Source organism: Haliotis rubra, unplaced genomic scaffold (genome assembly GCF_003918875.1).
Source record: "Haliotis rubra isolate DU_JTF1 unplaced genomic scaffold, ASM391887v1 Scf1413, whole genome shotgun sequence".
In the NCBI taxonomy this organism is placed as follows: domain Eukaryota; kingdom Metazoa; phylum Mollusca; class Gastropoda; order Lepetellida; family Haliotidae; genus Haliotis; species Haliotis rubra.
The window spans coordinates 31,109-49,265 of NW_025765352.1; the positions used below are offsets into that span (position 1 = coordinate 31,109).

The following is an 18,157-nucleotide window of genomic DNA, read 5'->3' on the forward strand; positions in this document are numbered from 1 at the left end:
AATACAGTTTAAAGTTAAATGGAAACAAGAATAACAATACTGTAATGTAATAACATAAAGAACCTATGTTTTGTAACTTCAAAGCAACACCAGTAATTTTCCACATTTATAAAATCATTGACATGATGCATAAAATGCTCATTTTTGTTTTCAGATCTGAGTCCGGACTTAGTCAGGACGTATTTAGCAGAACACCCATTATTTCTGGAAAGTATTGTTAAAGAGAAAACCCAAAAGAAAGATTTGCTTGGTGTTCAATGTGACAGTATTGGGAGGAAGAAAAGCAAAACCTTGGGTGGTATAACTTCCCTTTTATAATGCTAGTTAAGTTTTTTCTGAAGAAACAGTTATCTAGTGCTCTGTTATTTGTCATATGAATATATTAAAATACATACATGCAAGCTCCATAAGGGACTGTTCTTAATTTATGAACCATTTTGTTCTGAGGATTTTGTACACATGTACAAGAGGGGGTAAGCAATTTTGTGCATAAAAATATTTAAAAATTATGCTCAGAAATTATAGGAAGGAGGAGGGGGTTCATTGATTTTGTACATGATATGCAGGGGGGGGGGGCACTTACTTTGTATGTAAATTTTATGGGGAGTCATTCACATTGTACATGCTTCTGCATAAAAATCATCATCACCCTTCCTTGCCATAAATTATGAACAGTCCCTAACTTTCAAAATGGAAGTGCTTGTATTGTTTTTGAAACAGTCAACAACATGATTTACCAGTAAAGTGACTTTCCCTGAATACTTGAGTGAGTAAGTTAATATTTGACATTGCATCAGCTTTTTTCAGCCATATGTATAATACATATACCCCAGAATACTGGCAGATTTAGACATAGCAAAATTCACCTTTTGTGAACCAGGATGAGTTTGCAATCAGGAAGATGCATATGACACATAGACATGACATATGTTTGCACCATACAGCTTATGTTTTTACTGTGTAGTTGCACAATGTATTACAACCATTAATTTAACTGCTATCTATATAAAGACTAATAATATTGATATCAAACTCAGACTGTATTTTACTCTGATTATATTTTCCAGATGAGTGTCTGATGGAAATCCTACTATTTATAAATATATTATATAAAACACTAAATTTGTTGGAAATGCCAGTAAACAGACCTTTAGATTTTAATTTCTTTATCATTTGTTTCAGTTTGAGCCTTGTTTTGTCATGACATATGAAAAATAGAATTCACAAATTTTCCTAATCTGTGTAATTCTTGTTTTTCAGCTCAAGAGGCTTCACATACATTTCTTGCACTAAAGACAAAGGTTTGTTTCATGTAAAAACGTTTTAAGCCATCACACTCTGATCATCTGAGCATCAATCATTGCCTCCTTTTTTCTTCAATTACACATACCCTTGTTAGTTACATTGACCTTTTCGTCAAAGAAATTATTTAGTGATGAAATTGCAAAATTCATACATATGTTTACATTATATCCATTCACCTGATAAAATCAAAAACTAAAATTGCAAAATGAAAACTAGTTCAGTAATACTTATTAGATTTAAACATTGTTCTGGATCCCTGTTATTGACAATAGCTTTCAAAATTCAGAGATTTATAATGGTGCTTTTTGTGATTGGTGTAAATCGAGGTAAGATCTTCAGTGCAATGTCTCTGAAGACAATAGATAATACACTTTTAGAGGCATTCTCAGTCAATAGAAATATGTTGTTTTGCTACTGGAATCAGGGATGAGAAAATGATTGTTTGATGGACATGCTGTATACCATTACACAAATACAATTAATTGTTTAACACATTCTTTCTGAGAAATATTTTTGCTCAATTGAAGAAGTGGCAAAAAATATTCTCATTCTACCAAATATCCACAGGAAATCGCCATTCTACCAGCTTCTCAATTTTGACCATATATATATAGGTCCATTAGTAAGGCATTCATTGTATCAGTATTCTGGGACTGACTTCATCAGTCGGTGACAACTGAAAATCTCTAGTGACAAGTTGTATTGTCCCCAAGGCTAGATATTTTGCATGAACCCCTTGACAAAAATGAGCTGCAGACTATGTGGTTATTACCAAAGGTGCTTAGCCTCAATTTCAATAATGTCAATTTTTAATTATTTATTTGGATTTCATTTATCGGCGGTATTAGAAAAAGGAATTTGAAAAAAAGTTGAATTTTAGGCAAGAGATATGTTTTTTTTTTAACGTCTTAAGTTGCATTCATATGCATGTGCTTTTTAGGCTAGAGATACGAGTGTAAGTGTTGACCATGAATGTTCAAGGTAATATTTTGTTAATTGCAGTACACAGGGCTGTGTCTGAAGTCCCAGACACAGCTGTGTTTGTCAGAAGGGAGGAAGAACGATGTGAGCGCATTCTGGATGAGGCTGCCTGTATTCTAGCTAAAGGTGACAATGCATGTTGTTTCTTGTCATAACATTTGTATGTTGTTGTTTTTAAGCTCTGCACAGCAACCCGTGAAGGTCCGGGTTAGAATGAGCCTTGCTTGTCGTAAGAGGCGACTAACGGGATCGGGGTGGTCAGGCTCGCTGGCTTGGTTGACACATGTCATCGGTTCCCAATTGCACAGATCGATGCTCATGTTGTTGATCACTGGATTGTCTGGTCCAGACTTGATTATTTAGAGACCGCAGCAATATACAGAGATGCCAACCCATACGATTTTATCGTATTCTTTACGAAAAAAACAACACAAAATACCCGACTACGATATCAGTAAAAATATACGATGTTTTAAAAAAACACGTTAAATTAAATTACCAAATTGCATACGTACCATACGCAATAAATTTCAACCATATTTTATGCAGTATCAAGCTATATGTAGATACTTACTACTGATTTAGGTGAGTACAATGTTAATAACAAGTTCTCAGAATAGCTATATATTCTTTGGAAAAGTTAATACTAATTTTGGCCAAAAAATACTAATTTTTACAGCAGTTTTTGGCCAAAATACTAATTAGGCTAAATTAGGGTTGGCATCTCTGCATCATAGCTGGAATATTGCTGAGTGCAGCATAAAACTAAACTCACTCACTCACTCATTCTGCACAACAGCCAGTTCTGTGCAAGGTTACAATGACCAAAACATGGAGGGATGACTGAAATGTTCTGAGCTTTACTGTATGACGAATGTATATTACACACAACAGTTTGCATTTGTTAAAGGTCACATGCAACGTAAAACACAACTTTGCAGATTCTGATACCTTTTGGTATGGACTTACCGAAACAAATCGTCAAAAATGCAAATTCAACTTATAAAGTTGAAAAATAACGCGATGAAAAAAAACGCGCGAAATCGGAGTTCAAACGTTTCACTAATTTTCCCCCGACTTTTCTGGGGAAAACGGGTTTCAACAGCTGGGCTGCGCTTATAGCACGTGCGCAGTGCAGTAGGTTCGCGCAGCTTGGAAGCGGTTGTCCGGTGAATACTCGGTGAAGGCTTTGGTGTGAGCTATTTTTCTAATGTTTTGTTGATATCTCACAGGCGCGAGCTTTTTATATGTTATGACAGTAAATTAACTGTTTATATAATTTCATTTGTCTATTTCACCACACGTTCTTCTTACCGAGTCACTTTCTCAGTTCGATACTTAAAAGCAATGCCATTATTTAGCGTTGGCAGAATTTCCAACTGTGATATAGATATGTCGTTGTCACAGACTAAACTCAGTGTCTTGTTTTATTGACACCTGTGTTTCTGCCTGCCTGTCTGCTAATGACAATATTCAATACACAGCTGCTATCACTGACCACATGCAATTTGAACTTAACACCAATCAGGCTATACACCATTAACAAAATGCATTGATTTATGGCCCGAGTTCGGTCTCTGTCACATTATGTAATTACACAGACAGGTAGGTGTGATACTTGAACACATGACATGTTATGATGTCTGTTGATTGCAAAATGTTATACACAAAAAATGAGCATGTATTTACAAAACCCAAAATCTCTATATATACACACACAATGACCCGTGAGGGCATCGGCAAATGAACCAGCCGTTACACTTGAGTGCACACCCACCCGCTCTGACTGGGTTGGGTATCCCGGCTGCTTCGTTCTTGGGAAGTAAACCGAAGTACACAATATTGCACTTTTGATTTGCGATTGTACGCTTATAATTTTGTTTATATGTTTTTTCATAACCAGCAATGTATATTATATGTCATGAATAAGTGATAATTGTGTTTTAATTATGTTTGATTTTTTGGTTGCATGTGACCTTTAACTTTCCATGCTTAAAGACTGCACTGGGATTAAATAACAAATTAATGACCACCAAAGTGACCAGGTATTTTCTGTTTATGGAAATGGATAGTAATGAGCCTTCATCAAGTGTCAGATCTACTTTCATAATCTGTGCACTTCAACTACATGTACTTTCATAGACCTTGCTTATTCTCTGAATATATATAATTTTTATTTGAATGTACAAATAAACCCATTTAAATTGAAAAGTAGCCCCAGGGACTGACCAGATGTTGAACCTGGGGGAAATCTAGACTTATTTCATTTAGGGCTTTTACATTGCAGGGAGGGCTAGGCTGTAGGGAAAATAATATGGTTCAGGGACTGTGAGACAGACTACTACTTTCACTGTGCTTACCCTCATATACGTACACTACAATATTGGATATAGATCAAACCAAACTGAAATCTGGTGCTGTGTATACTGGGCTAGTAATGTAAAGTAAGCAATGCCATAAGTAATGTATTGATGAATGCAACTGATCTAAAACTACGTAGTTATAAGAGGTTTGTGAAAGAACTGTCAACTCTTGAGTGGAGTCCCAAAGTTGTTTGAGTAGCAACAACAGACAACTGATGAAAATAACGATCCTTTCTACAATATCATGGCAAGGGTCATGAAAAAACAGGCTTCACATATAGTGCCCATGTGGGGATTCGATCCTGAGTCTTCTGCTTTGACCACTGGGTTACTCCACTCAACAAGGATTATGTTGAATAATAATCAGCAACCCTCTCCTTCAACACAGTCCTTCATTATTTGGCTCAGGACTTTTCAGCCACCCCTCAGCCTGGTATATATTTGTATTTATTTTTGAGGGGTGTTATATTTGCATTGAGTAGTAAATTAAACTTGCTGCAAAGTCACTCAACTTGGCAGTTTCTGCATGTCTTGTTATTCATGTAAATTTCAGGATCAATATTCACTCAGAAACGTTTGAGGTATGTTGACACATCAATCTATGATACTGTATACCGGATAACAATAAATTGATCTCAAACATCAATTTGGTATTCTTTGCAGCTACTGATTCTGATGGCTTTGCCTTATATCTCCCCAAGCATAATGAAACGGTAAGTTATTTACTCAACTAAAACAACCTGCACCAGCAATAATGTCAGGATAATCACACCTGACAGTCACACCTGATATCATCATCATCATCATCCCAATAATGCTTCTAAATTAACATTTTGGGGATTCTTCAATTGGAATAGCTTAGGTCCTTATGCTTGTAGTAGGACATTGTATAAACTGGATGGTCAGCCTCAGCAACTTGGTTTATTGTATGTTATCTAACCACACTGGTATAGATCAATGCTCTTAATATCAGTCAGTGGTTTGTCTAGGGCTGGTTAAAAACACAAGGCCATCATATGCATGGTTCATACCAGTGATTGAATCCTAGAAAGGACTGGGAAGTTTAGTTTGACTTTCCCTGACCTGGAAAAGTTTGGAATGTAGAAAACAGGTACATAGCATGAACATTTAAATTGAAAGATAGAAATCTTCACTGAATATTGGTCTCTGACCAACTCCAGATAAATCTCAGATAAATGTGTTTCATGATAACTAACAACTAGTTATATATCTGTTTTACAGGAGCTTGAACACTACTGTAATGGCACAAAGTAAGTATCATGATGATTACCTCATGGTTGATATGCTGAAGGAATCAATATACTGTTTACATTCTGATTTCATAGAAGTTTTAATTTCACATAATACATGGATCAAAAACAACATTGTCCACATCTTGTGGTTTGTTGATGCAAGAATATTGTGTGATTTGTTTGTTCATAAATGACTGTGATTCTGGTCGATGATTGTTAAAGAGCATGGGTTGCAATTAATTCATTGGGTACAGCAGGGGTGGAAATAACTTTAAAATTGATAATGTACTCCGGTACAGTGGCACATGTAAAATCACTTGCCCTGATAATTTTTCCACTATACTAGCCGATTTCCTTGTTGATTTTTTAAATAAACAACATAATTAACATTGGAAAGTCAACTGGACACCGGTACAGCATGACATACATGACATTTGCTAGCCCGACAGAAAAAAACACTGGACTGGGACGTCGGGCAATGGGTTATTTCCATCCCCTGTACAGATTTCATTATTTACAGGCCACTATAACACTAGTATACCATAAATAATGTTTGATCGGCATTCTAGAATTTGGGGAGTCAGTAGTGCGCATACAACTTTATGGATAACAGTTTGGTTGTAGTCACCCTTTAACATAATAACAGTGTAAGAATCTACTACGAGACATGGATGTATGTAATGAACAAGAAGTTGTTTTCCATAAAGTTGCATGCTTTATTGGTCACAATAATATAGATGTAATTCCCCGTTATTGTTGACTGTACATTAAACAGCCTTCACTCACTGACTAATCATATTGAATGTATGACATTTACAGGAAGCCGTATGGACCAATAGGCAAAGGCATGACTGTTGCAGCTTTTGCAGCAATGGAGAAGACTACCCAGCTGGTTGAAAACCTACCTCAGGTGGGATGTCATTGATATTGTCATAGTTTTGTCTAGGGTATCCAGGAAAACTCGGAAATTAAATTATATTTTTGTCCACTATTTGTGTTTTTCTTTAATCCTTTTGCCTGAAACTCAGTGTGTTTTATCGCTGCAGTCAATGTAATGATGTAAAACTCAACATTAAACCATATGTTATTAACAGTTCTGTTTTCAGAGAAAATATATGTAATGTCTCCAAAGAGATAACGTTGGTTGAACATTAAGGATATTAACAGTTGGTATATTTATTTTTGTTTAGATTCAGGATATTAGTTGCAGATTTGGGGTTGAATATAGGCATTTGTAGATAAATCATGGGAGTTCATACATTTCAATGAGGATTTATTGGTAGTAAAGTTTCTGTGATTCATGGGTAATAAAGTTGGAAATATTACTATCCATGAATCCTACAGCCTGTACTCACAACAAATCATAGAACCTTTAATATAAATCCCTGCAGTAAACACAGCATTTGAGTGAGTAAGTGCGTTAGTTTGGTTTTATGCCGCTATTAGCAGTATTCCAGCAACATCACAGTTGGGGACACCAGAAATGGGCATCACACATTGTACCCATGTGGGGATTCGAACCCAGGCCTTCAGCGTGACAAATGAACACTTTAACCACGAGGCTACCCCACCACCCCGAGAACTGACTGATAGTTGGTGATATATGCTATGGCCAAGATTCATATGAGAGATATGTTATATGACTGATAGATAAAATAGTTTCAGTGTACCTTGTGATTGTTCCTTGTAAACTGAACTTTGGCTGGGGGACTGTGTTATTCTGTGGCTAGAATATTGAATAAATAGGGACCTGTGAACAACGTATTTATCTTACGGAACACCTCAGTGTTAATTTTGACCTCTTTGAAGCACAGGTATTGGATCATAATCAGGAGTACCGGAGTTAGGCAACAGCCCAAACACTACTAACATGAAGTACCAAACGAATTCCCACAGTTCGGCATTTCCAGCGGGTAACATGGAAAATTTACTCGCTTGTAAGTGGCAGTTAGAAAATGACATTAATGTGTGAGGTAAGATAAACTGTGTTATCCTATGACTAGAATATTGCATACACATAGTATACACATAAGAATATAGACAGATATACTGGTTAGTCTAGCATGTCGGAGGTACATATAGGGATACTAACTCTCATACCCACTGGTTTTAAGTGTATCTGATGAATGCTGCCATATTTGCATGGTTTGTATTGCAGGACACAAGGTTCCCTAAAGGTGTTGGTCGTGGAGCGACAAGTGTACACAGTGTACTGAGTGTGCCCCTAGTCATGCCTACAAATGATCTCTTAGGTAAGATGTGCTGTTTTTTTCTACTTGTGTACATGGCAAGAAGTATGATTTTATGCAGTTTGTGACAAAAAAAATTGATCATGCATGTTAGAAATCAGGATATAAAATGAAGCAGACAGGCTTTATATTTAGCTGAGGCTATTCCCATTTCTCTTTCGTTAATTGGTCCACAGAGTTTGAAGAAGACTAGCGTGGATTTCAAATGATGTGTGCAGTTATTTTCAAAAGCATTGATTGATATTGAGACAGGTACACTGAAAACTAATAAGATGAATGCATTAAGGGATTTTAGGCAGTAACCAAAGTGTGATATTTTAGGGCAAAATGGGGTTTATTTGATGGTGTGACAATTTTTCAGTGTGTTATCAATCCTGATCCAGGACATTGCTGATACTGTCTACTTCTGGTTTCACTCACCCAGATGCGAATATTGTCAGGTGATGGTGATTAATTGATAGCACATGGTGCCCTAATGCCCTTTCGGGAACAACAAGTTATCACTTTCAGTTGGCACCTGCCTTCCATTGTTGTAGGAGGTTGTGGCTTAAAAGAACATTCACCCACTCAGTTCAGTTTAGTTTGTTTTCTGTGCAGGTGTGGTTGAGCTGACCAAAGAGGGTATGAAGGATTCATTTACTGATGAAGATTTTCAGGTTGGTGGATGGTGTTTTGTTGTGTATAGAAGCATAAGCAGTCCTTGCAGGATTTGTCTTCTCACTGTTTTGACCCATTAAGATCTGGGTTAGAATTGATCTTCAGTAACCCATGATTGTCGTAAGAGGCGACTAATGGGATCGGGTGGTCAGGCTCGCTGACTTGGTTGACACAGGTCACTGTATCCCAATTGCGTAGATTGATGCTCATTCTGTTGATCACTGGATTGTCTGGTCCAGACTTGATTATTTACAGGCCATTGCCACATAGCCGGAATATTGCTGAGTGCAGCATAAAACTAAACTCACTCACTAACTTCTCACTGATTCACTGAACATGGATTATTTTATAAAGTTTGTCTTGAAGATGTTAGTTAATGTTGAGTCTTAAATGAATTTTATCATGGATTAATTTTCTCAGAGATGCAGGAAAGTATTAAATGGGGTTAGTCGTTTCATTCTGTACCATTTCTAAGGAGATACGAGGGGTTGTTCTGTCATCTGTCATGTAGTGATTCTGTGTGTTGCAGCTGGCTAATGCCATGTTAAGCTGGTTGGTGTCGTCTCTACACCAGTGTAAGGTAAGTGTACTGCATGGTTCCCCATGTATAGCCTGGATCGGAAATATCAGAAACAATCACTCACAAATGGTGAATATATAGGCACAGCTGCCTACATTGCCTGCATGAAATATGTTCAAAAGGCTTCAGTGGTCTAGACAATGATTGCAAGGATTTTTATTGCATTATGAAAAATGCAACATTCTTATCAAAACTAACAATATAGTCCGTTTGGCTCAAAAGCGGACCGATGAATTGCAATCTAACTCGAAAACTAATAAACATAAAATACTCAATGAAACACTGATCATAATCAAAACCTCAGACCAACTCTGTGAGGTTTTTGCAGAATTTATGTCCTAAATATAAAAAAAGTTGTTTAACAAACTATCATTAAAATATCGACACAATTCACTATATGTCACGAGGGACAAGTGCAGAGAAAGGGACAGCCAGGTGTGCGAGAAAGGATGGAGACGGCACAGTACAAGTGAATGAATCAATAAAGTTGTCGGCACTTGTGCACATGCTTCTCTAGTCTGTCTCACAGTCCCTGAACCACATTATTTTCCCTACTGCCAAGCCCTCTCTGCAGTGCTAAAGCCCTAAATAAAGCAAGTCTAGATTTCCTCAGGTTCTGAATCTCTGGTCTCCCTAGGGCTCCTTTTCAATATAAATGGGCTTGTTTGTTACTATCAAAATTATATATATTCAGAGACTAAGCCTTAGTCTAATGCTTCTCTAACACCTGGCTGTCCCTTTCTCTGCACTCCTCCCTCGTAACAAATGGTGAACTCTGTCAAAATTTTAATGATAGTTTGTTAAACAACTTTTTTTAATTTCAGAACATAAATTCTGCAAACAAATCACAGAGTTGGTCTGATGTTTTGATTATGATCAGCGTTTCATTGAGTATTATATGTTTATTAGTTTTCGAGTTAGATTGCAATTCATCGGTCCGCTTATGAGCCAAACGGACTATAGATAGAATTATATCTAGAAATATGTATGAATATACTTATATGTAGAAAAATAAATGTACCAAGACAGTGAACTCAGAGCACTGTGTAGAATTGCCCTTTGGAATTTATGTATGTCAACAAGAACAATTCGGTTATCAGTCAGTGACTATCCTTTCATGGTGAGCTCGTTTCCTCCTTCCTTTTGATTGACGCAGATATATGTGTAATATCCTTTTCAGTTTCTGAATCCAGGATTATTTTATCAATCATGCTGTCCTCTGAGCATGTTTACATTTCATTTCAAATTGTTTAGTATGTTTGTCTCTGGCTTCGTATAATACCTATGTTTTACTAAAAAGTAAGAATTCCAAGTGTTCCCTTTGGGTACTATGAACTTATTTAACTGTGCCATAACTATAGCAGAGACGATATAATAGAATCTATATAATCTATTATATGGTCTCTGACTATAGTAACTAGCTCTGGCACTGTAAGATAGTCAAACCCTAAATGGATGTTTAAAAAGTATTTGTTTTCCTTTGAATTGAATTTTCTTTGAAAACCAGGGCTCCAATTAAGGGCCGTATCGGCGTATGTACGGATATAAAATAAGCGCGATACGATAGGAAATAATTTAGAAAACGTAGCAGATACGCACCACAGCAATGGTGTACGGTCTTAGAATCACCTACAGACGTATTTATCTGAAAAAAGTATTGTTTTATAGTTTATTGACCTGTTTACACAAGAGTAGCAATGTTGTGGTGCATATATGAAACGAAACACAAGATTACTGATACTCAATTAAATTCCATTCAGTACTCTTATTGTTTTCCAGTACTCCTATATTGAAAAATACGAAGTACGTACTCCTTATCATGAAAAATTATCTGGAGCCCTGGAAAACAGTTTAGTGTATCGAATAGTGAATACATATACTTTACAAAATTAATAACTTCTTCCTTCTGGATGACAGCAGTATGATACTCAACGACTGTGCTGTACATAATAATGATAACACTACTTCCATTGTGGGATTTAATCGACAACAGTGTTCACAAATGATGTTTCAAAATGTCTGTATGACCCACTGAAAATTCACGGGGACCCACAGAAGAAAAAATAGACACACATTTCAGATTAAACATTTCTTGTAATTGGCAATGACATTATTTACAAACATAAGAATTATAAACAACAAACAAGTGGGACATGTCACATGTAACAACTTCAGCCAAAGTCATCGGGAACTATACAGTCGGACACTGGGGCCGGCGGGTTGTAGACTTCCATCGGACCGACAGCAAATCTGCTGGATTTGTCTGAGGATCTGACACTATTCAAGAACACTGCAACAAGTGTACAGTTTTATATTTTCATGAGTATATATCTTAAAACACAGTATGGTGACGCATCTTGGTGTTGTTTCAAGGTGTGTCTGATGAAAATGATATTATTTCAGATGAACAGGGTATTGATGACTCAATCCAAGTTGAATGACTTCCTGCTGGACACAACCAAGTAGGTACCAAGCATTAAGTGATCTTACAAATTATTACATTGTAACTGTAAATTATCAAGAACTGACAAAACCTAAGGCCCTTCATCCTAAACAAATTGGTTAACCAAATCACCAGACAAATAGCATGAGATAAGAGGTCAAACATGTATGCGGCTTTTAGCATTATTCCAGCAAAATGAAGGCATGAGAAAAGACATTTAACAAATTGTACCCAAGTGGGCTTTCAAACTTTATTTGTGACACGTAAACACTTTTCTTCAGTTGTTTAGGATAACCCTGTCCAACACACAGGCTGATGTGGGTATTTTGTAGGTGTGTGTAAAGAGTGAGTGAGTTTAGTTTTACGCCGCTTTTGACAATATTCCAGCAATATCACGGCGGGGGACACCAGAAATAGGCTTCACACATGTACCCATGTGGGGAATCGAACCCAGTTCTTAAGCGTGGTGTGCGATTGCTTTAACCACCATGCCACCCCACCACCTCTATGGTAAAAAGATGACATAACCTTCTACATAAACTACTATACTCTGTGACCTGATGGTGTTTAAAAAATGATGTTTTCATTCATTATCAAGTTAATGTGAAAATTGAAAGTCAAAAGAATAATATTTCAACCACATCCATTGAGTTTTTGGTGAAAGATTTGGTACGTCAACCAATAGTATCGTAAAGGCCAAGCTGTAACAACTGTTGTCATCTGTGGAAGTTTGTAGTCCCTTGCTTGACAAGCAGGTCACAAATCTGGTGAAGTAGGTGGATGGGAGACCGGGCCAAGCATATACTTGGCTGCTGAGAGTTTCAAGGGCCTTGGTCACACTGAAACACAGGTTATAGAATATATGCTGTGTCTTTATACTAGGACTGCACGGTAATACCGACATAATGAAATATGAGTTTTCAAGGATACATATTGCAATGTTTTTTTATCAGATCTGGTATATCGGGAAATATAAAAAATATGAAGTTTTGTGAATATCCCTATAGTTTAAGTTACATTAACTTTTATTCACACTGAAATTTTCTATTGTAATCAATTGACAAAACAGCATACTTAACATACAGTACATTTTAGAAAAAAAGATAATACAATCTCACAAAATCAACTCTAAATTTGAGATTTAGTAAAACTTTAGTTAAAATAGGCCTTGCATGTACAATCAATGTCACTCACTGTCAAACACTGACAGGGCTCCAGATAAGGGCCGTATCAGCATATGTACAGATAAAAAATATGCATAATACAGTAGGAAGTAATTTAGAAAACGTAGGGGATACGCACCACAGCAATGGTGTACAGTCTTAGAATCATTTAGACGTATTTATCTGAAAAATTATTGTTTTATTGTTTATTGACCTGTTTACACAAGAGTAGCAATGTTGTGGTGCATATATAAAACGAAACACAAGATTACTGATACTCCATTAAATTCCATTCAGTACTCTTAAGGTTTTCCAGTACTCCTATATTGAAAATATAAGGAGTACGTACTCCTGATGTTGAAAAATTATCTGGAGCCCTGACTGAAGCTCTCAATATATCACAATACGCATCTAAATACGGTTACCTGAGAATCTCAATATATAATGCAATACAATTTACAGGGTTTTACACAGACTTTTAAAAATGGGAGTCATGGTGACTCACAATATGTATTTTTGGGAGTCATTTTCAATATTTGGGAGTCATGAAAATTGTAATATATCTTTGTGTTAATCATTCTTAGTATGTAACTATGTATGTCACACCACCAAATGAAACTACAGCATAGTTCAATTCACACAGCCAGGATTACTGTCTTCTCTGAGTTCTCTGGAACAATCTGACAGCTCTGTAAAAGTCAAACTATCATCGAACAATATTGTTTGCTTATCAAATCGATTTTATTGAACTGAATTGTGAGGGCCACCTATAAAACTTGCGTCAAGCTTGACTCATATGATAGTATTTTGAGAGTCATTAACATAATTGTTGCGTCAAATACGCAGGAATCATGCGTCATGTAAAACCTGATTTATTTGCTAATACACAACCCTACTTTATACATGTAAGTTATTCAGCTAAATGGGAAACTGTTAGAATGAGATGACAATGTGCATCTGTAAGCTTCCAGAGGCTGAGAATACAATATACATGGACATTTACCAGGCTAATAACAGTAACAGTGTCATTTGCCTTCACCATACCCCTCTGTGGAGTTACAGTTTTAATTAGTAGCCCAATATCATCAATATTATTATTTTTATCATTTTTCAGTGAAGATAATAACAATAACAATGATAGTGATGATAATATCAAACATTATAGTCTGATAAATGTATTGATTCTTAACTTTCAGGGTTCTGTTTGATGAAATGATCAGCATAGACACACTGGTACAGAATATTATGGTATGTATAGCTCTACCAACGTTTTATACATCCTAGCAATACGACATGGGCATATAAGAACATATGCTGTATATGACAATATTGAGGTGGTGATAGTACAAACAAAACAGATTAGGGACCTAATGTGATAGTCTTCACAAAAGCATTGGGGGAAGAATTTATCACAGCGTATCAGGGGAGATAATTCCTGTGAACACTTGCATATTTTGTCTTGAGGGAAATAATTGCAAACAGACTTGTCATGGCAGTATTTAAAAAGTGGTGGGATGATAAAACATATTATTTAAGTCTGAAAAAGAAAGCAAACCAAATTATATAATGTATATCTATTTTATATACAAGAAAGATTTGTGCTTGAGTTTGGCTCCTGCTTTTTAAACATGCATTATACTTTACAAACATACTTGAAAACATGTTGGTTCTTCAGTTCCTTTGAAGGCTAGTTTCCACTCTCTAAACTACTGACAGGAAGATTACAAGTTTGATTTACTTCAATATAAAGAAAACAGTTGCTCTTTGATTTTACATCATGTAGCACCTTACTACTGATAGGTAATGTGTTCAAATGCAAACTATGATCAGGCACATTTTAAAAATATCTCTGAGACTTCCTAAAGTAATATGAGGGAGAGATGGACTTTGTTTGGAATAGCTTCAGGACAGGGATATTCTGGAAACAGTTCCTTCTCAAGGGTTTTTTCATGATATAGAAGCCCCTTAAATACTATAGCATGACATCACCAGAAGTTTATAACGCATGAAAATCTTGTGATTCTAAGTACCACACCAAGGATCTGGTGCAAGCAGACCGATCAGCTCTGTTTCTTGTTGACGAGGAGAAGAAAGAGCTGTTTGCTGATTACTTTGATGAGGGTGTAATGGAGGATGGCAAGCCGGTCTTCACCAAGAAATGTCAGATAAGGTACACAAACCTACACATGTGTAGTTCATGTTAATGTCAGGATTTCTCATGCCAAATATTCCTACATAAAGCTTATTTAAAACAACTTTCTTGTCTTCCAAGTTCCATCACCTGCTAGTCAGCCCCTTATTTCTATTGTTAGATACTATTAAGAAACCATTTGTTTTGGGAAGATGCCATACCATTCATAGTGTCTTAGATTTTCAAAAGAACCAAATTTCAGCCTTTCTCTTCATACTGAAGATTCTCATGGGTTTGTCCACAAGATGCCATGTGGTACATAAGAGTAAAAGTTTACTTTTATAGATTTGTCAGCCACTATAGAAAATGAAAATATAAACACATTTTTTCCACCCTACTCACTCATGTAAACATGAATGATTATTCTCAATTGGCCTTATAGATTCCCAAGTGACAAGGGTATTGCAGGACATGTTGCGAAAACAGGAGAGGCACTCAACATCCCTGATGCCTATGAAGATCCCAGGTTTAACAGGTTTGGATGCAATAGCTCCTGGAATATTGTCAACACATTCAGTTCCTTTGGCATGCACATGGCTGAAGAAAGATAATGTTGGTTTTATTAGGGCACTGAGTATATCATCACCATTTGTTTAAGTTCTGGTGTAATGCAACAACCAATTCTGATGCTTTCTCATTGAAAATATTGCCTGTACTAATTTTGTAAAAAATATTTCATCATTGAAAATGAAACTTGGCCATAGAATATTTACTAGATAAGTGTCAATGGTTATGTGAATGTTTTCCGACTCTCAAAATACCTTTTGGCCAACCAGTTTTAACTTGGTTTAAGTTTTTGCTCTCCAGGTAGAAGTATTACAACTTGCTGTATCAACGGGTGTTAAGAATAACACAAAAATCTTACTGCATCATCAGATCAAAGACAAACCTTCTCATATCTGATATGACGCTCTACCCATGGGTAATATTCTCTCCTTGTAAGGCGTGGAAGAATGGATTTGGTGATCACTGTTTTTGCATCTCACCAAACTCACATAATGTGGGACAATGCTCAAGATATCAACAACTGGTGTGTTTGGCCCTGATGAAGGACACTGTGATAGAGCTGTATTCTTGCTGATCAAATAACTCATGTATCTTGAATATCTACCAACTTGACTTCAGCCAAACTGAATAATTACACCAGTACTAAATGCTTTAGCCTTGCTAAGCCCATGCATGTACAGTAATTCTGTCCTTTAAAGAGGCAAGTCTGGATAAAGGGACCCCAGTCTGTTTTTTATATGTTTTAGAAATCATTTAGATTTAGGGATTGTTCATAATGTATAATTTATGGGGGAGGGGGTGTCACCATTTTTGTTCTGAGGAGGTAGGGGTAGGGATCCTCAATTTTGTACACGTTTCTAGGGAAGGTCAGCAATTCTGTACATAAAAATATTTACATATTATGTTAAAAATATGGGAAGGGGAAGGGGGGTCATTGATTGTGTACTTGACATGCAGGGAGGTCATTGTACATGCTTCTCCCCTAACCATAAATTATGAATGGTCCCTTAAGCTATTACTTATTACCTTATAGACTTGTGCAAGTCTTTAAATGCTGGTCAGTAAAGTGACTTGCTGTGTTCCAGGGATGTGGACAAGCAGACTGGCTACACCACCAAGAACATCCTGTGTATGCCCATTGTCAGCAAGGGGCGGGTAATCGGGGTGGTACAGATGGTCAACTGTCTCAACAATGACCACTTCACTAAAGCAGGTAGAGAGCTGGTCACTGTTTTTTTTCAACAAAATGACCGTAACAATAATAATAATGGCGATGATATTTTCCATGCTGAAAGGAACAGTTGGTACAAGTAACCAATCAGCATAAAGTAAAACTGATCCTAACTACAAACATTTCACATAATTCATGCCCCATGAGTGATATTTCTTAACTAGTGGATATGGTTTCGTTTTGCTTTTTGCAGACGAGGAGGCCTTCAAAATGTTTGCTGTGTACTGTGCTTTGGCCCTGCACTATTCTAAGGTGAGACAGATGCATGCAAACTGATAATGAGGACAGTTCTTTGTAATATTAGTTGGCCCTGTTTCAGTATGTCATCATTCCCTTATCATTGCTCGTGTCAACTGGTTTGACTGGTCCAGATTATTTACCATTATGTATTGTCAAACCCTGTTGTGTCGAACTCGTCGGGACCAAGATGACAGTTCCACTTATCCGAGTGTTCGACACATCCGTCAGTATAGAAATAATGATAAATATAAGGAAACCGGCAGGGACCAAGGGATGAGTTCGACACAACCGAGAATTCGTCTCAACCCAGTTCAAGACATTGGGATTGGACTGTATATACAATATCATACATAAATATTGCCATTGTAAAGCTGGAATGTTGCTGTTACTTGCCTTCACACCTCCCTTCTTGTCACAGCTGTTCAGCCTGCTAAAGCAGCAGCAGGACCAGTACAAGGTGGCCATGGATGTACTGGAGTATCATTTCGTGGCTCATGAAGAGGAAGTGGTCGAGCTGACTGCCAATCCTTTCCCAACATCTAATGAGGTTCCACCTGTCTTGAGCAAGTAAGATGTGTTAACTTCAGTTGTTGCTTTGGTGATAATATTCATACCTACTGGAAGGTGCTAGGTTGACATAGGTCCTGTAGTCACAGTTCCCCATTATTTTCCCATCTGCTCTGTTGTTTCTGCAATGCTAAAGCATGGCATTGTGTAATCAATGCTAAAGGTGAGGTGAGGTGAAATTGGTTTTAACGTCGTACCTGAGAATATTTCGCTCAATGACGACGTGCATGCGTGTGTATGTGTGTGTGCAGCTGCTTGTACTAGCCCAGACTGAAGCTGGTTTTATAGTGCTAGCCCACCGAGATACCATGCCACAGTGAAGCATGAATACCCAACTCAGACACATTATACTGATTCCGAGCCGACCAGTCCTTGTTGTACCCTTTAATGCCAAGCGCCAGGCAGGGACCAACAAGTACCATATTTT

General features: G+C 36.9%; 1 protein-coding gene across 1 annotated transcript in view; it reads left to right on the forward strand.

Annotated features, from left to right (window-relative positions):
* Window positions 1-459: 459 nt before the first annotated feature.
* Window positions 460-18,157, forward strand: part of LOC124269034 (cAMP and cAMP-inhibited cGMP 3',5'-cyclic phosphodiesterase 10A-like) — a 72,664-nt gene continuing 54,966 nt past the window's right edge. Inside the window, 4 exon segments of the mRNA XM_046704059.1 lie at window positions 460-473; window positions 1,261-1,301; window positions 2,308-2,412; window positions 5,313-5,362. Of these exon segments, the coding sequence (XP_046560015.1) occupies window positions 460-473; window positions 1,261-1,301; window positions 2,308-2,412; window positions 5,313-5,362 (210 nt within the window).